The sequence below is a fragment of the Diplodia seriata genome, assembly GCF_021436955.1.
Source record: "Diplodia seriata strain FDS-637 chromosome Unknown scaffold_8, whole genome shotgun sequence".
In the NCBI taxonomy this organism is placed as follows: Eukaryota; Fungi; Ascomycota; class Dothideomycetes; order Botryosphaeriales; family Botryosphaeriaceae; genus Diplodia; species Diplodia seriata.
The window spans coordinates 1,378,292-1,404,357 of NW_027117315.1; the positions used below are offsets into that span (position 1 = coordinate 1,378,292).

At 57.6% G+C, this 26,066-nt stretch overlaps 9 protein-coding genes across 9 annotated transcripts; 4 read left to right on the top strand and 5 right to left on the bottom strand.

Moving 5' to 3' along the window:
* On the top strand, positions 1-6,687 carry brr2 (Pre-mRNA-splicing helicase BRR2; the record flags this gene model as incomplete). The annotated part of the gene is made up of 1 exon (XM_066779432.1): positions 1-6,687. The coding sequence occupies one exon, from the start codon at positions 1-3 to the stop codon at positions 6,685-6,687; it is 6,687 nt and encodes a 2,228-aa protein (XP_066630236.1).
* A 1,749-nt stretch (positions 6,688-8,436) lies between these two features.
* On the top strand, positions 8,437-9,212 carry BNA1 (3-hydroxyanthranilic acid dioxygenase; the record flags this gene model as incomplete). Its single annotated transcript, XM_066779433.1, has 2 exons — positions 8,437-8,444; positions 8,705-9,212. The coding sequence occupies 2 exons, from the start codon at positions 8,437-8,439 to the stop codon at positions 9,210-9,212; spliced, it is 516 nt and encodes a 171-aa protein (XP_066630237.1).
* Positions 9,213-9,411: 199 nt separating this feature from the next.
* Positions 9,412-11,634, bottom strand: ORC3 (Origin recognition complex subunit 3; the record flags this gene model as incomplete). The annotated part of the gene is made up of 6 exons (XM_066779434.1): positions 9,412-9,517; positions 9,573-10,451; positions 10,499-10,620; positions 10,670-10,940; positions 10,992-11,437; positions 11,485-11,634. 6 exons carry the CDS (start codon positions 11,632-11,634, stop codon positions 9,412-9,414), a joined length of 1,974 nt encoding a protein of 657 aa, XP_066630238.1.
* A 143-nt stretch (positions 11,635-11,777) lies between these two features.
* Positions 11,778-12,826, bottom strand: SLS55_008020 (uncharacterized protein; the record flags this gene model as incomplete). Its single annotated transcript, XM_066779435.1, has 2 exons — positions 11,778-12,599; positions 12,656-12,826. 2 exons carry the CDS (start codon positions 12,824-12,826, stop codon positions 11,778-11,780), a joined length of 993 nt encoding a protein of 330 aa, XP_066630239.1.
* Positions 12,827-13,114: 288 nt separating this feature from the next.
* Positions 13,115-14,675, top strand: SLS55_008021 (uncharacterized protein; the record flags this gene model as incomplete). Its single annotated transcript, XM_066779436.1, has 3 exons — positions 13,115-13,922; positions 13,976-14,395; positions 14,446-14,675. 3 exons carry the CDS (start codon positions 13,115-13,117, stop codon positions 14,673-14,675), a joined length of 1,458 nt encoding a protein of 485 aa, XP_066630240.1.
* Positions 14,676-17,650: 2,975 nt separating this feature from the next.
* On the bottom strand, positions 17,651-18,278 carry RPS17B (40S ribosomal protein eS17; the record flags this gene model as incomplete). The annotated part of the gene is made up of 4 exons (XM_066779437.1): positions 17,651-17,743; positions 17,824-18,024; positions 18,079-18,129; positions 18,183-18,278. 4 exons carry the CDS (start codon positions 18,276-18,278, stop codon positions 17,651-17,653), a joined length of 441 nt encoding a protein of 146 aa, XP_066630241.1.
* A 331-nt stretch (positions 18,279-18,609) lies between these two features.
* On the bottom strand, positions 18,610-19,782 carry SLS55_008023 (mitochondrial 37S ribosomal protein bS1m; the record flags this gene model as incomplete). Its single annotated transcript, XM_066779438.1, has 1 exon — positions 18,610-19,782. The coding sequence occupies one exon, from the start codon at positions 19,780-19,782 to the stop codon at positions 18,610-18,612; it is 1,173 nt and encodes a 390-aa protein (XP_066630242.1).
* Positions 19,783-20,714: 932 nt separating this feature from the next.
* On the bottom strand, positions 20,715-21,653 carry SLS55_008024 (uncharacterized protein; the record flags this gene model as incomplete). The annotated part of the gene is made up of 1 exon (XM_066779439.1): positions 20,715-21,653. One exon carries the CDS (start codon positions 21,651-21,653, stop codon positions 20,715-20,717), a length of 939 nt encoding a protein of 312 aa, XP_066630243.1.
* A 501-nt stretch (positions 21,654-22,154) lies between these two features.
* BBC1 (assembly of actin patch protein) lies at positions 22,155-26,066 on the top strand (the record flags this gene model as incomplete). The annotated part of the gene is made up of 3 exons (XM_066779440.1): positions 22,155-23,972; positions 24,049-24,109; positions 24,178-26,066. The coding sequence occupies 3 exons, from the start codon at positions 22,155-22,157 to the stop codon at positions 26,064-26,066; spliced, it is 3,768 nt and encodes a 1,255-aa protein (XP_066630244.1).

Here is a 26,066-nt window from a genome sequence, read left to right on the forward strand (position 1 = left end):
ATGGCGCAGGATCCGAACAGGCTTGCGCAGTTCAAATATGCGGCCATGTCCAACCTGGTCCTCCAGGCGGACCGGCGCTTTGTGACACGGCGAGGCGACGATGCCACGGGCGACCCGGAGTCGCTGGCAGGCCGCATCAGCATCAAGGAGATGGGCGGTCGTGTGGCCCGCGATAGCGCGCCGACGGATAAGAAGAAGAAAAAGCAGGGCGGTCTGGCTGACATCGAGCGCGGCGACATCCACGAAGGCGAGGACGTGCTTGAGCGCGAGCAAAAGAAGCGCAAGCGCGGCGAGCCCCAGCAGTTGCGCGGCACCGGCATCCTGAGCCAGGCGGACCTGCTCGTCGAGGACCTGCGCTACCGGCCGCGCACACCTGCCACCAGAGCCACGTACGAGCTCATCACAACCATTGTGGGCAGGCATCTGGGAGACGTGCCGAATCACGTCGTGCGCAGTGCCGCGGACGCAGTGCTGGAGTACCTGAAGGACGAAAACCTCAAGGACTTTGACCGGAAGAGGGAGGTCGACGACATCCTGGGTTCGACCATGGGCTCGAAAGAGTTCAACGAGCTTGTCAACCTGGGTAAGAAGATCACCGACTACGACGCCCAAGACGAGGACGAGGAAATGGGCGACGCGACGGACGGGGCTGCCGGCGCGGAGCTGGATGAGAAGCAGGGTGTTGCGGTCGTCTTCGACGAGGACGACGAAGACGACGAGGAGGCCGGGCAGACGTTTGAAGTTCGGGATGAGAACGACACCTCGGACGAGGAAGAAGGGGACTTCGCCGAACGGCAAGGCGCTGAAGGTGCTACGGCTGCTGGCGGTGGTATTCTGGCTGAAGAGGAGGGCGGCGACAACGTAGAAGGCGAGGAGGAGATGATCATCGACGGTGGCATGGACGCGTCCGCGGCGGAGAAGAAAGGCGCGGATAGGCCGATCCCGGCGCACGAAATTGACGCATACTGGTTACAACGTCAGATCGGACTGATATACGAGGACGCACACATCCAACAGGAAAAGACCCAGGAAGCACTGCAAATACTGTCTGGGGAGACCGAGGATGATGAGGAAAAGCCACTCCGTGAGGTTGAAAACGATCTCATGGAGCTTTTCGACTGGGAACACCACGAACTCGTGGCGAAGCTCGTTTCTAACCGGGACAAGGTCGTGTGGGTCACCAGGTGGCGCAGAGTTGAGGATGATGCCAACGCGCGGGCAGCCGTTGAGAGGGAGATGATTGCCGCCGGCCACAGGAGCATCCTGAACGAGCTGCGATCAAGAGAAGAAGCACCGGCGGATGCGCCTGCATCGAAGAAGATGAAAGTGGATCTCATGGACATCGACGTTCCCAAGGCAGAGGACAAGCCGGAGGCGGCCAAGGAGAGCGGGCTGGTCGGCGGTCTCCAGCCCAGGAGGCTTATCAACCTTGAGAACCTGGTTTTCGAGCAGGGAAATCACCTCATGACCAATCCCAACGTCAAGCTGCCTCAGGGATCCACGAAGCGAACCTTCAAGGGCTACGAGGAGATCCACGTTCCGGCACCAAAGCCCAAGAGGGACCCGAACGACCCGCCGGATCTGCCTGTCAATGAGCTGCCTGAGTGGGCGAGAGTCGGGTTTGGCACTTCGAAGAGCCTCAACAGGATCCAGACCCGCTGCTACCCCACGGCCTTCAAGGATGACGGCAACATGTTGATCTGCGCGCCCACCGGCTCTGGAAAGACAAACGTTGCCATGTTGACCATGCTTCGTGAGATTGGCAAACACAGAAATCCGGAGACCGGAGAGATTAACCTGGACGAGTTCAAGATCATCTACATTGCTCCCCTCAAGGCTCTGGTGCAGGAACAAGTCGGGAACTTCGGCAAGAGGCTTGAACCCTATGGCATCAAGGTTTCCGAGCTTACAGGTGATCGTCAACTTACCAAGCAGCAGATTGCGGACACCCAAGTAATTGTCACGACCCCGGAGAAGTGGGATGTCATCACTCGCAAAGCCACCGATACGAGCTACACGAACTTGGTGCGGCTGATTTGTATCGATGAAATCCACCTGCTGCATGACGACCGTGGCCCCGTCTTGGAGAGCATTGTCAGCAGAACCATCCGCCGCCAAGAACAGACCGGCGATCCCGTGCGCATCATTGGTCTCTCTGCCACACTCCCTAATTATCGTGACGTTGCCAGCTTCCTGCGCGTTGATCCCGTCAAAGGTCTCTTTCACTTCGACGGAACTTTCAGGCCTTGCCCTCTGAAACAAGAGTTCATTGGTGTCACCGACAAGAAGGCCATCAAACAGCTGAAGACGATGAACGATGTCTGCTACACCAAGGTTCTGGAGCAAGTTGGCCAACAGGACAACCAGATGCTCATTTTCGTCCATTCGCGAAAGGAGACTGCGAAAACCGCCAAGTACATTCGCGACAAGGCACTGGAGTTGGAGACGATCGGACAGATCCTACGCAGTGATGCTGCCAGCCGCGAGATTCTCCGCTCAGAGTCCGAAGGTGTACAGAACGCGGAGCTGAAAGATGTGATGCCTTACGGTTTCGGTATTCACCACGCTGGTATGAGCCGTGCCGACCGTACCTCCGTGGAAGATCTCTTTGCCGATGGTTCTCTCCGCGTGTTGGTGTGCACTGCTACGCTTGCTTGGGGTGTCAACCTTCCCGCCCATACAGTCATCATCAAGGGCACCCAGATATACTCGCCCGAGAAGGGTAGCTGGGTCGAGCTAAGCCCGCAGGATGTGTTACAGATGCTCGGTCGTGCCGGTCGCCCGCAATATGACACCTATGGTGAAGGAATCATCATCACGACGCAATCCGAGCTACAGTACTATCTGTCGCTCATGAACCAGCAACTCCCCATTGAGTCACAGTTCATGAGCAGGCTAGCAGACAACCTCAACGCCGAGATCGTTCTCGGCAATGTCCGGACGCGAGACGAAGGTGTCGAGTGGCTCGGCTACACCTACTTGTATGTCCGTATGCTCCGGTCACCAGGACTCTACAGCGTCGGCGCTGAGTATGAAGACGACGAGGCCCTGGAACAGAAGCGAGTCGATCTCATCCACTCGGCCGCGGCCGTGTTGGAAAAGTCGAACCTCGTCAAGTACGACAAGAAGAGCGGCCGGTTGACAGCCACTGAGCTTGGCCGTGTCGCTTCGCATTACTACATCACCCACAGTTCCATGGCCACCTACAACATGCACATCCAGCCCAACATCTCCACCATCGAGCTTTTCCGCGTCTTCGCCCTCAGCGACGAGTTCAAGTACATCCCGGTCCGCCAGGATGAAAAGCTCGAACTTGCCAAGCTTCTCGGACGTGTTCCCATCCCAGTCAAAGAAAGCATCGAGGAACCACACGCCAAAATCAACGTTCTTCTGCAGGCCTACATCTCACGTCTTAAGCTTGAAGGCTTGGCCCTGATGGCTGATCTTGTCTACGTCACCCAGTCGGCCGGCCGTATTCTGAGGGCAATTTTTGAGATCTGCTTGAAGAAGGGCTGGGCTCACGTCGCAAAAACGGCATTGGATTTGTGCAAGATGGCTGAGAAGCGCATGTGGCCCACAATGACACCTCTCCGACAGTTCCTCAACTGCCCCCGCGACATTGTGCAGAAGGCTGAGCGTATCGATGTGCCCTGGTCGAGTTACTTCGACCTTGACCCGCCGCGCATGGGTGAGCTTATGGGCCTTCCTCGTGCTGGTCGTACTGTCTGCGCCCTCGTTGAGAAGTTCCCTCGCTTGGAGATCCAGGCCCATGTCCAGCCAATGACGCGGTCGATGCTACGCATGGAGCTGACCATCACCCCAAACTTTGTATGGGACGAGACCTTGCATGGCAACGCCGAGAGCTTCTGGATTGTCGTTGAGGACTGTGATGGCGAAGAGATCCTCTTCCACGACCAGTTCCTCCTGCGTCGCGAATACGCTGCCTCGGAGATCAATGAGCACCTTGTCGAGTTCACGGTCCCCATCACGGAACCGATGCCACCTCATTACTTCATCACTGTCGTATCCGACCGGTGGATGCACTCGGAGACGAAAATTGCCGTGTCCTTCCAGAAGCTGATCCTGCCGGAGAAATTCCCTCCGCATACTCAGCTCCTGGACATGCAGCCTCTGCCTGTCGCTGCTCTCAAGAGGCAGGACTTCACTGGACTGTACCCCAACTGGGAGCGTTTCAACAAGGTACAGACCCAAACGTTCCCTGCTCTCTTTCAGCAGGACGACAACGTTTTCGTCGGCGCATCGACTGGCATGGGAAAAACCGTGTGCGCCGAGTTTGCTCTGCTGCGGCATTGGGCCAAGCAAGAGGGTGGCAAGGCAGTCTACGTCGCCCCCTTCCAGGAGCTGGTCGACAGCAGATACAAGGACTGGAAACAGCGCTTGGCAAATGTGGCTGGTGGCAAGGAAGTTGTCAAGCTTGTCGGTGACACGACCTCAGACCTTCAACTGCTGCAGCAGGGTGATCTCATCCTCGCAACCCCTCAACAGTGGGATGTCATCTCGCGGCAATGGCAGCGTCGTAAGAACGTGCAAGCAACACAGCTCTTCATTGCCGATGATTTGCACATGCTTGGTGGACACGGTGGCTTCATCTACGAGACGGTGGTGTCGAGGATGCACGCAATGACGCTGCAGCTGGAATCTGGAATGCGTATTGTCGGCCTGAGTGTCTCGCTCTCCAACGCCCGCGACATTGGCGAGTGGATTGGAGCTACCAAGCACACCATCTTCAACTTCGCTCCTGGCGTCCGGGCCGTGCCGCTGGAGCTTCACATCCAGTCCTTCACCATCCCCCATTTCCCGTCGCTCATGCTCGCCATGGCCAAGCCTGCCTACCAGGCAGTGCTGCAGATGTCAGCGGATAAGCCCGCCATGATTTTCGTGCCGAGTCGCAAGCAGGTGAGGAACACCGCTCTCGACCTTCTCGCTGCCTGCGTTGCCGATGACGACGAAGACCGCTTCCTGCACGCCTCCATCGAGGAGATGCAGCCGGTCTTGGAGAAGATTGCCGAGCCCGCCCTGGTCGAATCCCTCTCGCACGGTATCGGCTACTACCACGAGGCTCTCTCAGCCTTCGACAAGCGGGCAGTCGAGCACTTTTTCCGCGTCGGTGCCATCCAAGTTCTTCTCGTGTCGCGTGATTGTTGCTGGGAGATCAACGTTAATGCTCACCTGGTCATCGTTATGAACACGCAGTTCTTTGAGGGCAGAGAGCACCGCTACATCGACTATCCGATCAGTGAGATCTTGCAGATGTTTGGCAAGGCCGGGCGCCCGGGACAGGAAAAGCTTAGCAGGGGCGTCCTGATGGTACCTGCTGTCAAGCGCGAGTACTACAAGAAATTCCTGAACGAGGCTCTTCCGATCGAATCGCACCTGCAGGTCTTCCTTCACGATGCGTTCGTCTCTGAGATCAGCACCCGCATGATATCATCCACTCAGGATGCTGTTGACTGGTCCACCTACACCTATTTCTACCGCCGCCTGCTTGCGAATCCGAGCTACTACGGTCTCACCGACACCTCGCACGAAGGTCTCAGCGCTCACCTGTCGGAATTGGTCGAAACTACTCTCAAGGATCTTGTCGACGCCAAGATTATTGAGCTGGATGAAGACGACGACTCGATCACACCGCTCAACCCAGCCATGATTGCTGCTTACTACAATATCTCCTTCATCACCATGCAAACCTTCTTGTTGTCGCTCAATGGGCGTACCAAGCTCAAGGGTATCCTCGAGATCATCACCTCGGCAACGGAATTCGAAGGCGTTCAAATCCGGAGGCACGAGGACCATGTCCTGCGTCGGGTGTATGACCGTTTACCGGTCAAGATGGCCGAAGCGTCGTATGAGTCACCGCACTTCAAGGCGTTCGTCCTCCTGCAAGCGCACTTCGCGCGCATGCAGCTCCCCGTCGATTTGGTCAAGGATCAGGACACCATCCTGAAGAAGGTGCTCCCGCTCCTGCAGGCCTGCGTCGACGTGCTCTCTTCCGACGGGCACCTCAACGCCATGAACGCGATGGAGATCTCTCAGATGGTGGTGCAAGCTATGTGGGACCGCGATAGTCCGCTCAAGCAGATCCCCCACTTCGACAACCAATTGGTCGAAGAGGCCAACGCGGTTGGGGTCCAAGATGTGTCGGATTTCATCGACGCTATGGACCCGGAGGCGCCCAACAACAAGGAGCTCGTGCGGCGGCTCAACTTCTCTGGTGCGCAGCTGGCCGACGCGGCGCGCTTCGTCAACGAATTCTACCCCGACCTGTCAGTCGAGTTCGACGTGCTTGAACCCGACGATATTGCGGCCGGCTCGCCCGCATACCTCGACGTCACGATCACGCGCGAGATGGACGAGGAGGAAGAGGAGGAGGTGCCAAAGACGAGGGCTGTACACGCGCCTTTCTTCCCTGCCGACAAGACCGAGTCGTGGTGGCTGGTCGTCGGCGACGAGAACACCAAGAGCCTGCTCGCCATCAAGCGCGTCAATGTCCAGCGTGAGCTTAAGGTCAAGCTAGAATACGTGGTCCCCACGGCCGGCGAGCACGAGTTAACCCTGTACCTGATGAGCGACAGCTACGTGGGCGTGGATCAGGCGCCGACGTTTAAGGTTAGTGTGGCGGAGGGCATGGAGGAGGACGAAGATGAAGACGAGGAGGATGAGGAGTAGGGCAGAGTCGAGATATGTGACATGAAGGAGGGTTAGTTCTTACTGCTTGGGAATTGCAAAACTGGCGTTGAAATTATTAGGAAAGGACAGGATTGGTAGAGTGTAGCATATCCGAAATGGGCTAACTTCAATTGTATTCGCGCGTGTAATAATTCAAAACGGGTGACGGGCTCGTTGCCTTGTGAGGGTTCTCCGTTTCATACTAGGCTCTTTGAGTCTTCCCAAACTCAACACCGAAACCAAGTGTGTATGAGGGACTCTGGTGCGCTTTGTTGATACTCTTCGATTTCGACTTGTATGTACAACGCCTAGCCTTGCACGCCGCTTGATTTTCTCCTATCCATCTGATGTCTTTCCAGATATATGACCTGCTATTCTTAATGACAAGCGACGGTCTTGGTGGCGCCTCCGCCGCCGCCTCCGTTGGCGTCTCCAAAGGCGAGGTAGCCGACGAAGGCACCGACGGCGACGGCGAGCATGACCCAACCATTGTAAGTCATGAAAAGGAGCATGATGAAGAATGAGTAGAAGACCTGGACGGCGTAGAGCACCGCCTTGATCAATTTTACTCGCTTTTCCTCGCGCGCCGACCACGCGACCACTGCGCGTCCGCCGATGCCGCTGTTGTTTGCTGTTGTTGTTCCGAGTAATGAGCTCGATTCGTCAAAGCGGTTGTCTTCGTCGGTGCTTGAATGGATGCGGGGGTCTTTTGGGGAAGGATGACATAGAGGGTTTCGTGTAAGCCCGGCTCTTTCTCTTGTTCCGTTGAAGGAATGGAAGGGCAAGAAACTTGGGCTGAGAGTCGCCCGACGGGAACGAAGAAAGAGAAGGCTGGAGCATGGAGAAAGAGAAATAGGGAGCATACCAGGCACACCTGAGCCACCAACTCTAACGCCGCCCTGACGCGCGGCGACCGAAGCCTCGTAGCGGCGGGAGATCTCACGCACCAGCTCGTAGCCGGCGCACAGCACGACAACGCCGGCCAGCGAGACGATCAGGCTCCAGGTCGAGCCGACGTGCCAGGACCGAAAGACGATGCACAGGTCCGTCGTGTCCCAGGTAAACAGCATCTATGCATCATTCGCCGTCAGTGTGCAGAAGCCGACAGAAGCCAGGGAGACGGACGTTCATGTTGCACTTGGGCCCGCCGCCCATATCCATGTCGCCGTGGCCGCCGTGGCCCATGTCGCCATGGTCCATGTGGCCGTGATCCATGTGTCCGTGGTCCATGGTGGAGGTGGTCGGGAAGAGCTGTGTGATCGGGGGTGGAGGTGAGGATTGGCGTGAGCTCCGCGAACGGTATGCCTAGCTAGCTAGCTATGGGGTTCGGGTAAGCTGCGGGCAGCTGTCGGCGTGGATGGGGCGATGAGCAAATAAGAGGTGGTTTTACCGTCTGACCAAGGTGCATGATGCGACGCACAACGCCTTGACTCGTATCGCGCTGAAGGGCCGACGCCCGCCCTTTGCCCCGCCTGCACTGGCACTGGCACTGGCACTGGCATTGCGTCTCCGCCCCGCCCGTCTCGAGCTCAGCCAAGGCGGCGACCCGGGCGGATGCAGGGCCATAGCTCCCGCGTCCCACGTCCCGCTGATCCGCGTCTTTGATTTCTCATCCATCGCCAACCATCCGCCGGCCACGGCCTGCTCCCACTGTCTTCCGATGGCTTGACAGCGCACTACAGTGTCAAAGTCGCTCGCGATCTGAACCATCTGGCGTCTTGCCCGCACCCGTCCCGCATCGTTCCGCAAATGCAGCAGTCCCTCCGCCCCGCCGTCGCCACAGCGCGCCGCATCGCAACCACCGCCACCTCGCTGAGATCCGCCTTCGTCCGTCCACCTGGGCTTGCGCCAGTCGGCCATGCATTGGCGACGAGGCCCTTCTCCTCCAGTGTAGCTGCGCTTAGCGTAGGCGGTCTTCCCGCGCCTATCAACCTGCCGAAATGGTAAAGAAAGCTCACCGGATTTCTCTGTCACCAGGTCCGGTCTCTCAATGCTGACGCTTCTTCTCTATCCCTAGGCTTGCCGAGAACTCGCACCTTCTGCAACCGCCAGTCAACAACTACTGTGTCACAAACGAGCATATGACCGTCATGATCGTGGGCGGGCCCAATGCTCGCACCGACTACCACATCAATGGCACGCCCGAGTGGTTCTACCAATACAAAGGGCGCATGCTGCTCAAAGTCATCGATGAGAACCACGACTCGCCGACAAAGCCGTTCCGCGACATTTACATTGGCGAGGGGGAGATGTTTCTGCTGCCGCCCAATGTGCCACACAACCCGGTGCGCTTCGCGAACACGGTTGGCATCGTACTCGAGCAGCCCAGGCCCGCGGGCAGCGTGGACAAGCTGCGATGGTACTGCCAGGGTTGCGGCGGCCAGGTGCACGAGAAGAGCTTCCATTGCACAAATCTGGGCACCCAGATCAAGGAGGCTGTGAACGCCTTCAAGGAGGATGAGCATGCGAGGACATGCAAGAAATGCGGGACGCTGTGCGATGTTGTGCCGAGTCACACGTCGTGAGATTGTACCCTCGTTATGTGCCGGCCTTGCCGATGGCGCGAGGAACGAAAAAGGCAACCGAGAGAAACAAATCCAAGAGAATGGCAACGGATGGGATGTCACGCCTCTACAATTTGCACTGGTGGGTTTGGGACATGACTGCCATGGGTGAAGTAACTCGTGTCTTTCATTGCGATGCTTCCTACCAAATTTTGCTGGACTACAGGCCTTTCCAGGCCAACTTAGCAACGTGATCCGTCTTCTTCCTGCTGGCTTTGATGAGTCCAAGGTACTTCAGCTCAGCGAGCGACCGCTGGAACAACGCCCTATGATACTGTCAACAAGCTCGTCGCTCATGCACGGCGTTAAGGGGCTGCTTACATAGGCATGCTTTGATCTTCCTCATCCTCGCCGACAATAGCGTTGAACGCAAGCCACAAGTCGTTAACGTTGATGAGGTTGCCCGACTCAAGATACAGCTGATACAAGATGGCCGTCGGCGGTTGGGTTGACGAAAGAGACCCCTCTGCCTCCTTGGCCGTCTCACAGCAGCTACATCCCAGATAATCGTGGGGCGCCGACAACGCTCTCTCAACCGCGATGCGCGGTTTCGGCATGAAGACGTCCCTATGCGGGCTTCTGAGGTCGTACATGACCACCTCGTGGAGGAAAAGATGCTGAGGCTGCACCAGCATGCTCTCAAAATAGGCCGCCAGCCAGCCATGCAACTCCTCGACAATCTCAGAATAGGCGGTATCAGTAGTTGAGAGGGCGAACTTGTGCTTGCTCAGTTCGACCTTCTGCGCGACAACGGTCGTACGCATCGTGTCGTGACGCACGTCGTGAGCACTGCGCAGCGGTTGGCCGGTAGCTCCGGTGCTGGCAACTAGCTCGTCGAGTCTGGCTTGGATTGTTGCAACTTTCTCGTCTCTGGCATTTGATGTGGTGAGGACAGCGAGGAGATTGGAAAGGATATCGGAAGGGGCTTTCTTGACTGCGAGCAAGAAGTCCCGTATCAAGGGGGATCCGTTAAGGTCGCCGGAGGCCGCACGAATATAGAGAGCAGAAACGGGCATGGGTGAAAGCCTCAGAATTGTGCCGCGAAGGTCTCTCAGAGTGAGACAGGCGTTCACGATGCCCTGGATCTTGTCCTGGGTGGCAACGATGTGCTCTTTGGCATAGTCGAAGAGAACCTCATCGGACTCGAGCAGATTGCGCACCGTGGCGGCATCACGCTCATCCAACAAGTCCTCGGTTAGTCTAGTATTGTTAGCTCTGGGTCGGGACTGACGTATCGGATGTCGCACCTCTTGAATGAGTCTACATTTCGCAGAGCCTCAATATCGTTACCGGAGACTTGCTCGTACTCCAGCTCCGGGCGGAGGAAGACACTTAGAGGGTTCGCAAAGAAGTGAGACATGTAGGCATACTGTTCGGCGTCAGCTAGATGCCCAGGGATGGGGCAGCGGAAACCCGACCTTCAACGCATCGACGAACATGTCCACACTTTGGATGTGGTCTTTGTGCCTGTCGAACGCTTGGCGACTCAGGTCAGGTCCTAACCATAGAGGGGCCCCGCCATCGATGGTCTTGAGAAAGACCTGCTCCAGGACCTCATCGGCCTGCTCCACATCGAATTTGCGGCCTTGAAGGCATCGGATGGCAGCGCTAGGGAGCTTTTCCTGGAATCCTTCCACAGACGTGGCAACACCGAACAGCAGGACGAAGGGAATGCGATCTTGCCACGAGCTAGAGAGGGGTCAGCCAAATGCACGAGGCAGGGCGGCCGGGCCGGTGTACCTCAACAACTGGATGGCATCGGCCAGCAATGGGCCCTCGAAGGCCTCGCTGTCCCGGAAGGTGACGACCACGCGGGCTGGGTTTCTCTCTCTACACCAGTCCAAAAGCAGCTGCAGGTCGTAGTTGAGCAGCTTGGGCCCCTTTCGCCGGGTAGCCACAAGCTCGTCGCCGTCGTCCTCGGCAGAAGTGGCCTTGCGGATGAGATGCTTGAGAAGAGTTTTCAGGTTCGGGCATTCGCTCGACGTGAGTGCAACGAAAGTGCTCCCAGCTTCGCCCACGGTCCGCTGGGCCAGGCTGTCGAAGAATTGGGCATGCGATGCAATGCTGGGGCCGGCAACGACCAGACCGGTGGGGATTTTCGAGGAACCGCCCTGGCTGGAGGCAGCCGTGTGGATGTAGTCGATGATGGCGGTTAGAGTAGCGCGGTGCACATGCTCCACGATCTCCTGCAAAGGTTAAGCGGGCGGGGGGTGTCGAAGGCGGGGAGCCTTACGTCGATGCGCTCTTGCTGCGCGTCCCAGAGCTCGCGACACGTCCTTTTGCGCAGCTCCAGGGACGTGTCTCCTGCGACGGCGCTGATGCGTCGTCGTTTCGACGGCCTCTCGTCGCACGGCTTGAACACGTAGCACTTCTCGTGTTCCATCCCATCAGCGGCGTTGAAGCAGGATCAATGTTTGGTCGTCGTTGCTGCCAAGATCGAGCAGCAAGCGCGCATTCACGGGCGCACGTGCCAGCCGGGCGGAATGCCATTTCAGTGGGTATCTACTTTACATAAACCGCGGCTTCTCAGTCGTGGTCCTCTTCCGTCAGACCAGGACAGCTCTCCATCTCCTCTTCATCAGCGTACTTGTACTTGCACCAGAAGCAGTAGTTGTGCTTGTCGCGGAGATACTGAACAACCTTCTCCAGCTTCTCCTGTGGCTCAAGCGCATTGAACTCTTCCAGCTCGGCGTCTTCCTCGGCAAGATCCTCGTGCACAATCATCTTGGCCTTTTCGTTTTGCCCAAGGCCGAGCTGATCGTCGTCGTCGTCGTCGTCGTCAGCATAAGTGGGCAAGCGCGACAAGCTCGTCTCGAAATCCTTGCGCATCAGACGCTCGCTTTCCTTCTCCAGCCGGAAGCGCACGAGGCCACGCCAGATCAACGGGATGCTCTTCAGCGGCGTGTTCCTGTCGTCGACGCGGGTGCCCTGCGCCGCTTCGTCTGGCTCGGTGTCCAGCTTTTCGGCAACCTTTTGAGCGCCGATGAACTGGCCTTCCAGGCGCTTGTTCTTGCGCTCTTGGGCCATGCTCGCGAAGTACTGTTCCTCAGTCTCCTGCTCCACCTTGGCCCTCTTCGCATGCTCATCATAGACCTCGCGCAGCTTGCGCTTCTTCTCGGACTCCATGCCGATGCCTTCACGGCCATCCTTGACTTGGACTCTGACGGGCTCAGCGACGCCGTAGTCGCTCTTGCCCAACTTGTCGCCCTCCTTGAAGCCCATCTTGGCGAGCATCTTGAAACCCTTGTTGGAGCTGTCAATGGCCTTGTCGAGGGCAGCCTCGCGGGCGGCGGCGGCTTCCTCTTCACGCTCGCGCTTCGTCTTGTGGCTCTGGCTTCGCTCGATTCTCTTTACTAGGGGTGAGTGTCAAACAGGGCAAGATGCAGGTGGGCGTCGCAACCTACCTCACGTTTTTCGCGCTGCAACCGCTGCAGCGCCGTCTCCTTCTTACCCGGCTCCTCGATGACCATGTTCATGTAGTCTTCATCATCGTCGTCGTCGGCGGCGGCTGCTGCGGAGGTAGAGGGCGGTCCGTCTTCGGTGTCGGGCGACTTGTCTTTGGCGTCGGGCGACATGGTTCGCAGCAGGTGTAGCTAGCTGGAGGAGCGTAGATAGACGAGAGAAGAGAAAGTGGTGAAGCTGTGACCTCATCGGCCCCCGGACTTTAGCGGGCCCCAGGGTCGATCGGAGGCTCGGCGGCCGACGCGGGGGTGGATTGTTTACACTTGCAGCGCAAGTCCCCGCCAGCCCTCGCCGCCGCCCACTTGCCAATAACCACAACGACAACCATCCACACCCGCGCTACCCCGCGCGCACTCTGCACGGCCATGTCTCGACGCACCGCTGCACCTACGCTTTCCTACATGGTTGATGAATCTGCCTCCGAGGACGAGTTTGCCAAGGATTCCGTTGCCCACAACATGACCTCCGACTCCCTCATCGAGAATGCCGCTCCTCCAAAGAGGCGAGCAGTCGGCCGTCCTAAGACTACTGCACCCGCCAAAGGAGCCGCGACCAGGGCTCAGAGAACAAGCCGGCGGACGAGTGGCGCATCTGTCATGGCAGCCAAGGCGAAGGTCGGAAAGAAAGCGCCGCCGAAGAGAGAGGCTCTAGCCGAAAGATCCGAGCCCAACGCGACCGATATAGAAGAGGTTGACGACTTCGAGGACTTGGGTGATGCAGCGCCGCCTGTAGCGAGCAAAGGTGGAGGTCGCTCTAGACAGCCTGTGCAGAGCCTGGCCGCGCCAGACCCGGTGAAGAAACCCAAAGCCGCGCCGAAGGGACGAGCCCGGCAGACGAAAAAGGAACCCTCACCGGACCTTCCGGCGATGATCGTCCCCGAGACTCAGGATGACCCAGACCCAATGGACATCGAACCATCGATTGAGGACATCCCGGAGCTGCCCGAGACCCAGCCGCTATCGAGACCAAACAATCGCGCCAGATCCGTCTCCAAGCAGCGCGCACCGGCCTCCTTCAGGCGAGGAGGCAGCGTCTTGTCGGACGCGGAAAGACCGGGCAACGACCCGACGCTGCGCAGGAAGCTTGGCGACCTGACCAAGAAGTTCGAGAACTTGGACGTCAAGTATCAGAACCTGCGTGATGTCGGTGTGCGTGACGCCGGCGTCAACTTCGAAAACCTCAAGAAGAGCACAGATGATAGGTCAAGAGGTGAGTCGCCGGCGTGCAAGGTTAACGGATCGGAGGCGCTGACTGCGTTACAGCCCAGGACGAGCTCATTGCGTCGCTCAAGAAAGAAGTGGCCACCCAACGTGCCCTGGCGGCGGAGTCTAAAGCTTTGAGGGGTCAAGTGGCAGAGTTGAATGCGACCAACAAGCAACTGGCGTTCGAAAACAAGGCTCTCCATACTCACCTTTCTGAGTCGCAGACCGAAGTCAAGACGCTTACCGCGAAGTTAGCTGCGACAAGAGCTTCCTCAACGAACACCGAGCCTAAGATTCCCGGAAGTGCCGTGAAGGCTCAGAGAACGATGATTGCTGGCAGCTCGGACACGGCAAAGGATGCTCAGATAAGGCAGTTGAAAGAGGACCTCTACAGCGATCTTACTGGATTGATCATTAGGGGAGTGAAGCGGGGAGAAGACGAAGACATTTACGATTGCATTCAAACTGGTCGCAATGGCAGTAAGTCTTCTCGATATCCGAAATGCGACTGTTCATTGACAATAGTAAAGCGCTGCATTTTCACCTTGCCGTTGCTTTGGATGATAAACCATCTAGCCAGAGCTACGAAGAGGCTGAATTCGCGTATACGCCTCTGCTCGATGAGAGCAGGGATCGTGACCTCCTGGATATTCTGCCAGACTACCTGACCGAAGAGATCTGTTTTCCGCGTAGTAGTGCCGCTAAATTCTATGCAAAGGTGGTCGACTGCATGACAAAAAAGGTCGTCATCGAGGACTAGTAGAGCGAACCAAGTACGTAAGAAATGGGAAGAAACAGGATCGTACGGTTGGGTCTTGGCGTAATTGGCGCTGCAATATACCTCTGGGCTCGCTTTACCAGACTTGTGTCTGGTGTTCCACTATCTTTTGACGACCAATTGATCGTTCGGTTGCGCGTGTTTAGCAGACAATAATGGAACCTTGTCATCAAAGCAATGATAATAAACTTTCCCTGCTTCCTTGAGAGTGGATGTGATAATCGATCAACTATTAACCTCGTGAGCGCTGCATGTGCGTGATGGCAGTCCATGGTCAAGGGATGCCGACAAAGGGGCGCAAAACGCACTGCCCTATTGGAACGCGTCAAACCTCAATTTGTAGCTGCCTGGGTCGCGTTGATCGCCCGGCACCGTCGGATTTGGTAGGCAGCGAGTAAAGGCTCGTAGCTCACTGCAGCAAATCTTTCCTTTGGCCGATCTGTCGAGACAAGTGGCATAGCGTGGACTCAAGTCATCGACTGGCAGATCCGATGTCCGAAGTTGTCAGTGGGCGAACCAATTGCAAGGGCGGAGCCACACTCGGAAAACGGTTCTAGTGAGGTGGTTGACGAAAACGGAGGTCTGGCTCTGTTTCTACTTTGACCCAGCAGGTCCAGAAGAGGGAAGAGGTTTTGCCGGCTCCTTGATAGGTGGGCAATGACTAGGCTACCATGACGACGAAGGAATCATTATAGAGGCTCTGTTATTGCTTGAGCTCACTCCTCTCTGTTCTAGCGATGGCCACAACTGTGCATTTCTTGTCTTTTTTCCAGTTGACAGAATGGCCATTTCGGCGAGGCGCAAGGGCTGCTGCGCGCTCTACAGTGCCGGTCTGCACATACACATGCTCGCCACGGAGCCCAAGCAACAATCTTGGCTACATCTCGTAGGACCTTGCTCATCGGGTGATGAGTGTTCTTTTTCGCAGGACTCACTACTTCGGTGCCACGCCGCCGGTCCAAACTCAAAAAGAACAGATATGGTTAAACAGCGGTAGAGAATGGCTACTGACATCCCTGCCACTCGCGACCCGAGCGCCCTTCACCCACCCATGTCTTTGACTTGCGACGTTCAAACTTATGGAACAACCTGCCAATAGCGAGCGGTATCATGAGTGCCAGTAGCGGTCAGAGCCACAGCCTGCAGGGAAGCACTGATGCGGAGCTATGGTAGACTATGGGTGCCGGCGCCCCCCATCCAAGTGACCATTGCTTTCGGACCGGCGTTTGGGCCGAGGGCGCGGCGCGGCGGGCTTACCGCTGTATTGGTGCGCTGGCCGTGGCTTTGGTGGCTTGCACTCCGTGGACCACGACCCTTGCCTTTCAGGACCGCAGCGGAAACCAAGGAGACAGGATTGGCGTTGGACGGATTTCCCAGGATAGAGGCCGACAAAGAGATGAGATGAATGCATTGTGCTTGTACACCGGGATCTAAGCACTCCGGATGGTGTATTGCTGAGGTCCAGGGCCATTCTACATGCAGTAACAGGGTCCATGCGAGCCCTCGCTCCATCTTCCGTTGCCTCGGACGAAAAACCAACGAGTGGAAAATGTCGTATCCAAGGGCCACTCATCGGTTACAGGGAGTATATATCTTCGTACACTGTCAAAGACGGCGGCCTGCGACCCTAGGTGCCGCCAGGCACCCAGTCAGTGCCTCTAGTCGCCTGGGGGCGATTCCCATCCGACAACTTCCAACGTAGGGACAAGACCTTGGCTCGTCCTCTGACCAGCCAGATTGCGCCGTCGGCTCGCGGTCCGCCGGCTTGGTAAGGCCGCGCGTTGCACCGCAGGGCAAACTATTATTATATCCTTTCTTCCCTTGGGGCCTGGGTTAGTCCCATCAGTCCGACAACAATAATGGTCAGCAGAAGGGAGAACCACCGCGGCGCTTGCTTATGCGCCGAGGGCTGTAAGTCTGACCGAAGACGAAGAAACAGCAAGCGTCAGCCAAGGCTATAGATGGCTGCCAAGAATCTGGAGGGGCAAAGGGCTGAGGATGGCACGCTCTTGCCTGCATCCCGTGTACTGTGAAGCACACGAACGGGCTGATCAGTGAATGATAACATCACATCAGGAAGCTGTCGAGGGGCCGGGGGAAATATGGCGTAGGATAGTGGCCCGTGAGCCTGGCAACGATGGCGTTAGGGCACCTGCAGAGCGGATTGCAAAGATTTCGACTTTCTTCCAACCTGCCTCACAGTTGATGCTACACTTTGCCAACGCGAATAGTTGAAGCGTGCATACGGATGCCGTTGTATGGCTTTTGGAGCTGATGTACTCATTGACATTTACAGCACCTGCCCGTCTGATGTAGTCTTCTGCGACCCACTGTGCCTGTATACCTCAGTCTAGTAACGCGACGGTTCGAATGTAGATACGAGGATCGGTCTTTTGGCAATTTTATCACGTCCGTACCCAACGAGCCGTCGTCGCGCTAAAACCTGTGAACAATCTCAGCCGAGGTGGCACGGGTCGCGAGCAAGCATCGCGAATTCTACCAATCCCAGCTGCTGGCGGTTGCTAGATGAGTCTCAGTGGCTTCAGTCACGATGGGGACAAGCGGTACGGAGCCAGGGCAGGGACGTAGTCGCCGGTAATGCCCCTACGAAAGATCGGACGATTTGGACGACAGTCTAGCCCATCGGAGCGGTTGTACATGCGTGCTAGGATATTTGCATCTTCAATTACAATGATGCACGTATCACCGTAACTGTGTCGTCAAGGCCACGAAGCTGACCATGTCTGTGGTAAGTACCGATATTCACGCAAGCAAAAGGGACAGATATTGGCAGTCAAGCGTCATCTTGTAGGCCTAAACCCATAAGACTCGGCGACACCTTGTGTGGGGAATAAACCTTTATTGGCTCTATGCCTATTTTGCCGTCCCTGGTATCCGAACCACAAAGCCCTTTTCGCCCTTTTATGCTCCCTCTTTCATTTTCTTTCCGATACCATTTACTGGCCGGGGCGGCGGTCGCCGAAGCGGCGGGGGCGCTCAGCAACCTGCTGCTGAGCAACGGGAACGACGTTGACGGGGATGGAATCGAACTGGATATACTTGTTAAACGACTGCTACACTTCGACAGACGCATCTGTGTTTGGGGGGGGGGGGGGGGGGGGCTGCTTACGCCCATGCTCTTGAGAAGATCCTTGGTCTCCTGGTCAACGTCGAGCTGGCCGCTGTCCGAGTTCTGGGTGAAGTCCAGCGCGGAAACCTCAGGAACGTATTGATCCTTGCGCTCACGCTCCTCCTCCTGCAGCTTGAAGGAGATACCGCGGACAGGACCGCGCTGAATACGCTTCATCAAGTGGGTGGTGTAGCCGGCAATCTGTGGGTGCACGTGTCAGAACCAGTCTTTGCATTCGGCAGCGTTGATGCGAACCTTGTTGCGGAGGCGCTTCGAGGCGATGATGGCGATCTCATCGCAAATCCTCTGTGGTGAAAGGTCAGCGTTGGCACGACTCTTCGCATTCTGTACAAACGTACCTTGTTGGTCTCGAAGTCGAGGGTGAGCTTGGGGTAGTACCGCTCAATGATGACCTTGGCGGACTTCTTGACGGTCTTGGTGCGAACGCGACCCATGGTGGCTGTCGAGCGGTGCTGGTATCGAAGGAAAAGCTGGTCCGGTGCGGCTGCAGGTCGTCGTCGTCGAAGTCAAGAACACACGACGAAGTGCAGCCCGAAAAGATGTCGCTCCGGCTGTGCGTCGGCTAAACTGCACAAGCGAGTTTGCTGGTCACGTGCTTTGGGCTGACGCGCCCTTAAACCACCCATCAAGTCGCTGCGTCATGATAAGCAAAAGCGTTGGTACATGATCAGTGTTCATTTTTGGGCCTTTGAACAAGCTTCGCAAACCAAGCCACACCTTCCTACATAATGTAATATCATACACAAACAAAGCCTCTCGGCTACTCTATTGACCCACATCCCTCCGTGGAGCATTCACCTGGCCGTCTGCCATGCTCATTCCCTTCAGAACGCCGAAAATCTGCCTGCTTTGCTCCTGCACGTTGCCGTCATTGATGTCCAGGGCCGTTGCTCTTGTATCGAGCTCGTCAATCTTGGGTGCTGCCTTTGCTTCCAACTCCTCCTTTGACTTCAGGGATCCTTGCTTGATCCGCACATCCTCCGGGATAGCGGGGATCACAGTGAGCTTGATGCGACCGGTCGAATCTATGTATGCGCGCTCTGGCGACACCCAGACCTTAGGGCCTCCCTGTTCCTCGTATCTCATCGACTGATACTGATCAGTCAACCTCGAGCCGGATTGCGAAATCTTAAAGTCTGCAACAACACCACCAACACCAGCCCTGGCCTGCGAGGACAACTTCTGAGCCGTTTGGCGACCGGACAACATCCGAGCTTCAATTGGCTCTCTCGATTCCTGTGGACCGAGGATTGGGTGGTTATGCAGGAATGCTGCGCTCCGCAGATACGAAAGACCGGCAGATGGGTGGGTGCTCGGCGGTCCCTTGGTAATGGTAGTACTATCCCTCTCCATCATACGAGCGGCAAGACTACCCGTCGACTGCGGCGGCGTATCTGCGTAGACACCAGGAAGATCGAAGAAGTCCCTAATTAAACGGCTCAACTCTGAAGACAAGGTGGTGTCTTCACGCAGAGCCTTGACCATTCTTTCGAACTCTTCGTCCGAAAGCTCAAATGTCTCCCAAACAGGCGAAAGACTATCATCGGGTTCATCTTGCGCCTTGTAGCCAGCCTCTCCGAAAGCCTTCTCCGTGAGGTGCTTTCTCAAGAAGGTCCTGAAATCCTCCTTACGCCAGCGAGGGACGGTCTTAACATAAGACTTGAATTGACCCTCAGTCATCCCCGCCATATAAGGCCCTTTGAACTTCCATTTACTATCGCCCTTGTTCCGTGCTTCTTCGGTGAGCTGGGTGTTGTCGAAGCGTTCGTGAAAGGCGCTGATCCCGGTCGATTGCTGGCCCGATGCAGCCGTGCGGATGGCTGGGCTTAGGGTGAGTGGAATATTCATTTCTTGCCATTTTTCCAGGGTGCGAACGTGGTCGCCGGCGCTCTCGAAATCGGTGAAGAGGTTGATTGTATCGACTTCGTACACCCGCATTGTCGAAGTTGACGAACGGGTCGTTTCACGGAGCGGCAACGGCCGCTTCAAGCCCCAATCGCCACGATGCAGGCTTGAAGTAGGCGTCGCGATGGCTTGACGGGTTGGGTACGGCGCTGTTGCGGTTTCAGAGGCGCTCGAGAAGTCGGACGAGGTACCGGGCTCAGGAATCGGCGGCGGCATCGAGAAAAGGCGGGAGCTGCGCAGCAGCTGCGCTGCAGGAGATGAAAGCTTTCGCGACATGGCGGAATTGACCAGCTGCGAAGTGCCGCAGGAGCAGCTGGTGGGAATGGAATGACGCGGTAGGTGACTGTCCTCCGCGGCGATGAGATCTTCGAAATGCCGCGAGACGTTTTGCCGAGCCGCCGCTCCAGTCGGGTTGGTGCCTCAGGCCCCATGCCTCGTGACCGCTCCCCCAACATAGGGTGCAAGACACTGCAATGCTTGTACTAGCCAGTGCAGCTTCAAGCCATTCGGCTGCACCCATGCGTTACTTTACAGACTAATGTGATGCAGATTACTTTCACTCATGGTATCTATCCCCTCATCGACCGAGAAGGCTTCGACCTTTGATGTTCAAACAGATATAGCTTCGCCTGGTTTCGAGCCGCGAGGGCATTGGCGCAGTCGAAGTGTTTTCCTTCCTTCCTGCTCTGTTCCTCGCCCTATTGTCGGTACGGGGCACCTAAACGGTGCAAGTGCACTCCCAGCCTCCAAAGGCCCGCGGCGTACGGATTCCCAAGACCGGAGTGCTGGTACTTGCAGGGCTACCGCATTGTGGGTTTGGCAATATCCTGCAGGATAGGAACAGCCACATGAGCAGAATAGCATGCAAGTCGGCGGTGCCAAGGTGGCATCGTCAAGCATGCTGGCCTATTGTGAGGTGCAACGGAGGATGATTTGCGCCGTATCCTGGAGCAGTAGACGGTCGTTCATAGAATCCAGTCCCCATCCTCGTCTCGCCCAATGCCGCTTTTCATGTTCGTCCGTGGTTCGTAGCCCTCGATGGACATGTGTCCTGCTGGGCCTGGGGCACTTGGTTGAGAGATGGCCCTGTTCTCATGGATGCTGTCTTTAACTAAGCCTGCTGATCTTGCAGACATGCTCTGCTCGCCTCTCTCCAGGGCCAGGTCTGCCATGGCCCAATCCAGACCCTGGGCGTCGTCGGTAGACCTTGCCCAAGCAGAGGGCTGTGCGGCGCCCAAAGAAAGGCCTGACATGACTGAGTTCAAGTCGGGGGGAGATTTTGGGCCGGGCCTGTCGGCCATGAGTTCGAGCTGGGGGGCAACACCCGCCCTCCTAAGCCAGGCGGGCTCCTCGTTCAACTGGACCTTGACAAACAAGGCGCGCCGGGCGCAGTCATCAGAGCACCAGAGCTCGAGCTTCTCGCGCGGCACGACCTGGAGTTGGCGGCCCTTCACTATGAACTTGTTCTTGCCGGCATTAGCATCGACTTTGGGCCGGTTCGGGCAGAGCACATAGCCGCACTTGTCGGCGCACTTGCGCTCCTCCAGCAAGGAGTCGTAATCTGAAGGCTGGAAGTTTGCTATCAGGGCCTTGAACATTGACGCGTCATCGTGCGACGGGCTCATGGGGTCCGCGTCCGGAGAGGACGGGAAGTCGATCAGCTGCACGATGGCATCGAGGATCTGGGCCTCGACGTCCTTCTGCTGCTGGATCAGATGGGCATGGTAGAGGGCTATCTCGCGGTTTCGCTTGTCGCGCGCGGCCTGCGGCTCTTGCTGCTCTGCTTGACTCGGCTGCCGCGGTGGCGCGCTGGCTGCAGGCGGCGGCTTCCCAGCCTGAGGCGAGCTGATCTTCTTGAGGATCGACTTGGGCAGGGCGCTGCCGTCGAATTTCGGCGGCGCCATGGGCAGGCAAGCGGGCGAAGGTCTTGATGATCGTGATAGCTGGGGCGGAGCGGGTGCTGTGCGCTGGCTGCTGAAACTTGGCCCCGAATGCGCCGGTGGCTCGCGCGTGGCGGCTCCGGCTTGGGCCTCATTCAGGGCCACTGCCTGCCCGGACGCCGCAGCGCATCGTCACCCACACCACGCCTCCTCTCCGTACGCCTTCCCAAACTCCTGCTCCGCGCGCTGGCATGCTCTGAGCACCCCGCCTCAGCAAGCCCCCTGCAGGTACGCTCCCTCTCCCCCCCTCCGCCGCGCCCGAGGCCAAGCTTGTCCGCTGACGCAATGCCCCGCCAGCAAACCGTCTCCACACCCGCAGCCGCAGCCGCCGTCCCGTCACTGAGCCCGACCGCCGCGCCTGCGTCTGCGACGACACAGTACCCATCCCACCACCGCCACGACCTCCATCCCTTCGCACCCACCTGAGCGCCTTGCCCAAGCGCCCCCGGCCGGTCCGCCGTCGCCATGGCTGCTGCCCCGTTCAAGGTCAAGGCTCTCTACGACTACAATTCCGGCCACGAGGATGACTTGGCCTTCCCTGAGGCTGCCATCATCACTGTCACGGCCGAGGAAGACGCGGACTGGTATGTTGGCGAATACAATGATCCCAATGGCACCAAAAGGGAGGGTCTCTTCCCCAAGAACTTTGTCGAGCGCTACGAGCCTGCGCCTCCTCCGCGCCCCAACCGCGCATCGCGCCCTCCCCCGCCGCCATCCGCTCCGGCTCCTCTGGAAGAGCCGCCTGTGGACGATGTCCCCGAGCAGCCCGAGCCCGAGCAGCAGCCCCCTGTAGCTCACGCTCCAGCGCAGCCCGAAGCGCGACGAGAAGAGCGTCCGGTGCCTCCCCAATCGCCTCCACCGGTGGCTGCTCCCAAGTCTCCCGAGCAGCCCGCGCTGCCCAAGATGACGAAGCCGGCCCCTCCCCCTGCTGCACCTCCTGCAGGCAGCAAGTCCCCGCCCCCGCCTGTTGCGGAGAAGCCGCAGTCCTTCAAGGATCGCATTGCAGCTTTTAACAGGGGCTCCGCTGCCCCCATTGCTCCCATAAAGCCCAGCGGTGCGCCCACTGGCTTCATCAAGAAGCCGTTTGTCGCCCCGCCTCCGAGCCGCAATGCTTACGTACCCCCACCCCGTGAAGCGCCGCCTCAAAAGGTGTACAAACGCGAGGAGGATCCGGACATCTCTGAGCGCCAGGCGCAAGACCAGGATATGGCCGATAAAGCTGGTCTTGGTGGCTCCAGCGCTCCCGCCGAAGGCGAAGAGGATGCTCCTAAGCCGCAGAGCCTGAAGGAACGGATTGCACTTTTGCAAAAGCAGCAAATGGAGCAAGCAGCTCGACAAGCCGAAACATCACACAAAGAGAAGCCCAAGCGTCCGCCTAAGAAGCGTATTGAGTCGCACGAAAAGGATATTCAATCCGAAACGACAGAGGGCGGCGAGCCTGATGATGCCCAGGCGCAGGCGAAAAGACGCCACTCGCACCACCCCAAATCGCCAGAAGCCCGTCTGCAAGAGCGTGAGCCATTCAGTGATGGCAATGAGGCCGACCAGTCTGCTGCCGGCGAAACCACTGAAGATGCTGAAGGATCCTCCACAACCGTCGAGGAGGACGAGGAACAGGCTCGCGCCAAGACTGTTCCCAGAGCACACGCCGCGCCTACTCAAGAGCCAGAGGTTGGTGATGAAGAAGACGCCACTGAAGAGGATGAGGCAGAGGATGAAATGGACGAAGAAGCCAAAAGACGAATGGAGCTCCGAGAGCGGATGGCTAAGCTGAGCGGTGGCATGGGCATGGCCGGCATGTTTGGGATGCCCATGCCCGGGATGAAGCCACCGGTTAAGAAGACCACGTCTGGCTCGGAACGGAAATCCATCGATAGCCACCGTGATTCCGAGCAGTCGCCACCTCCTCCTGCTCAACGTGTCCCTATGATTCCCATTCCCGGTATGGGCATGCCGCAAGTCCGCAGCCCAGAGTCTGAAGACACTGAGATGGCAGTTGAGAAAGAGCATGAGCCAGCGCACCCGATTAGTGGAGAGCATGAGCCCGAAGAGGTGCCAGATGTAGAGGACGTTAAGGCCGATGAGCCGGTGAATGATCATCCACAGGAAAAGGACACTCCTCCGGCTTTACCGCAAGGTCAGTATAAATTGCGTCGACGAGCTGTTGGTGCCACGCATCAACCTAGGAAGGCCTCAATGTCATCCAAGTTTCCTGGCTCTTTGACGAAGTGGAAGCCTGTATTCGCAGGTGGAACACTGGGGCACAGACTTGTCTTTGAGGTCGTTAGTAGGTTGCGCGGGACCCAAGGCCGTTATCCTTTTGTCTTCTGAACTCGCACAGGCTAACTTTGCTGTTCAGATCGGCCTGTTCCGCCGCCTCCAAGTGCCGACCGGCCAGTACCTCCGCCGGTACCCGCAGAGTGTACGTAAATGTGGAATCGTCCTCTGTCAGACCTGTCACTGATGTTCACAGCTCGTCCCGTTCCAGCCCCACCGCCCGAAAGACCGGAATCACGAGAATCAGAATCCGATGATGAGCTGCCGGCTCGAGGGGCCCCTCCACCGATTCCTCAATCGCCTCCTCAGCACCGCGGCGAAGAACCAAACTCTCCCTCCGTTGCTTCTAGGCCGTCAACCTCCTCAGAGAAGAGGGCAAGCCGGCCTATTCCGCCGATTCCTGGTGTCTCCAGCCCCATCATGTCTCCAACGGCTGTTTCCAGAGCCCCGCCACCGCCGCCTCCTGCGACAGCCCCTCCTTCAAGAGGGTCTGCCAAGGAAGCCCTTTCCCCTCACCTAGGATCTCAAGAAGACATGGAAGGCGAAACTGAATATGAAGGCGACTACGACACGGACATCGCCTCTGGGGCAACGCATAAAGATGCCTTGAAGGCGCATACAAGGGACCAAAGCTATGATGAGACCACTCTGGCGGGCTCTCCAATCACGGGTCCCCCTCCTGTTCCATCAGGGGCTCCGCGAGCTGTTCCCCCACCTCCCCCGCAGCAGCCACCGCCTTCCAGGCAGTCCATCGATGCTCCTAGAGGTGCTCCACCGCCTCCACCGCGCGAGTCGATGGATGCACCTCGAGCTGTGCCACCTCCTCTGCCAAGGGAGTCCATCGATGCGCCCAGGGCTATGCCACCTCTACCACCGAGGGAGTCCATTGATGCTCCACGAGCTGTACCGCCACCTCTTCCCCGTGAGTCCCTGGATGCTCCACGGGCTGCACCGCCGCCTCTTCCTTCTCAACCGATGTCTCCTACAGAAGACGATGAGTACGACCCGTACCGGTCCAACGCCCAGGCGGCTCGTGCTGCCCCGCCGCCTCCATCTGGCCTTCCGCCGGCTGCCGAACCTGCAGGACCTGTATCGGAAGAAGACGACGATGAGGAAATCTACCAAAGTCCTCCCCCGCGAAGGATGAGCAAGAGGACAAGCCAGCATCCGGTAACTTTTCCCTCGCACCAGGAAACAGAGGATACGTACGAGACACCCATGTCCCCGCCACGCAGCTCGATGCAAACTACGAGGAAGTCGCTGGACGTCGACCGAACCCTTGGTTCACGTCGGTCTATGGACCAATCTCGTCCGTCCATCGACCACGGCCACATTGCCAACGATGTCGATCTTGGCCAGGGTAGCCAGTGGTGGACGCAGCCAAACATGCCGCCCCCAGTTTTCCAGAACCGCAAGGATGTTTTGTTCGAGATTGAAGAGTCCACCACTGCCAAGCGCGGCGGCCGGACTATTGTGCAGAAAGATGTATACGTCTTGTTTCAAGACTACTCGCAAACGATAGTTACTGCTCGGTTTGATACGCGCGAGGCGATCAACGTGGCGCTTGAACAAAGACACGAGCCTCCGCCCCAGAAGTTGAGACAGGACCAGCTCGAAGATGCTTACGAACAATTCGGTCGGCGCATTTCGGCAGACGCAAATGCAAAGCAGCACGCGACAATTGGTGATGGCTCTCCCCAGGCCCTTATCCTCGAGCTCCTCAAGCCTTTGTCATCTGCGCTCTACCCAGTCGGTACTCGTGCTTATGGCGCGTTGGTTTATGCAAACCTAGCCAATGCGTCGGTCCAACAGAACGATGAGATTCGCCCTGGAGACGTTATCTCGCTTCGCAATGCCAAGTTTGAAGGCAAGCATGGCGCTATGCATGCCAAATATAAGATGGAGGTGGGTAAGCCGGACCACGTGGGGGTAGTTGTGGAGTGGGATGGGACAAAGAAGAAGATCAGGGCGCTTGAGCAGGGTCGCGAAAGCAAGAAGGTCAAAGTCGAAAGCTTCCGCATGGCCGATCTCAGGAGTGGCGAAGTAAGGGTTTGGAGGGTCATGGGCAGAGATTGGGTTGGCTGGGACGTTTCTAGCTGA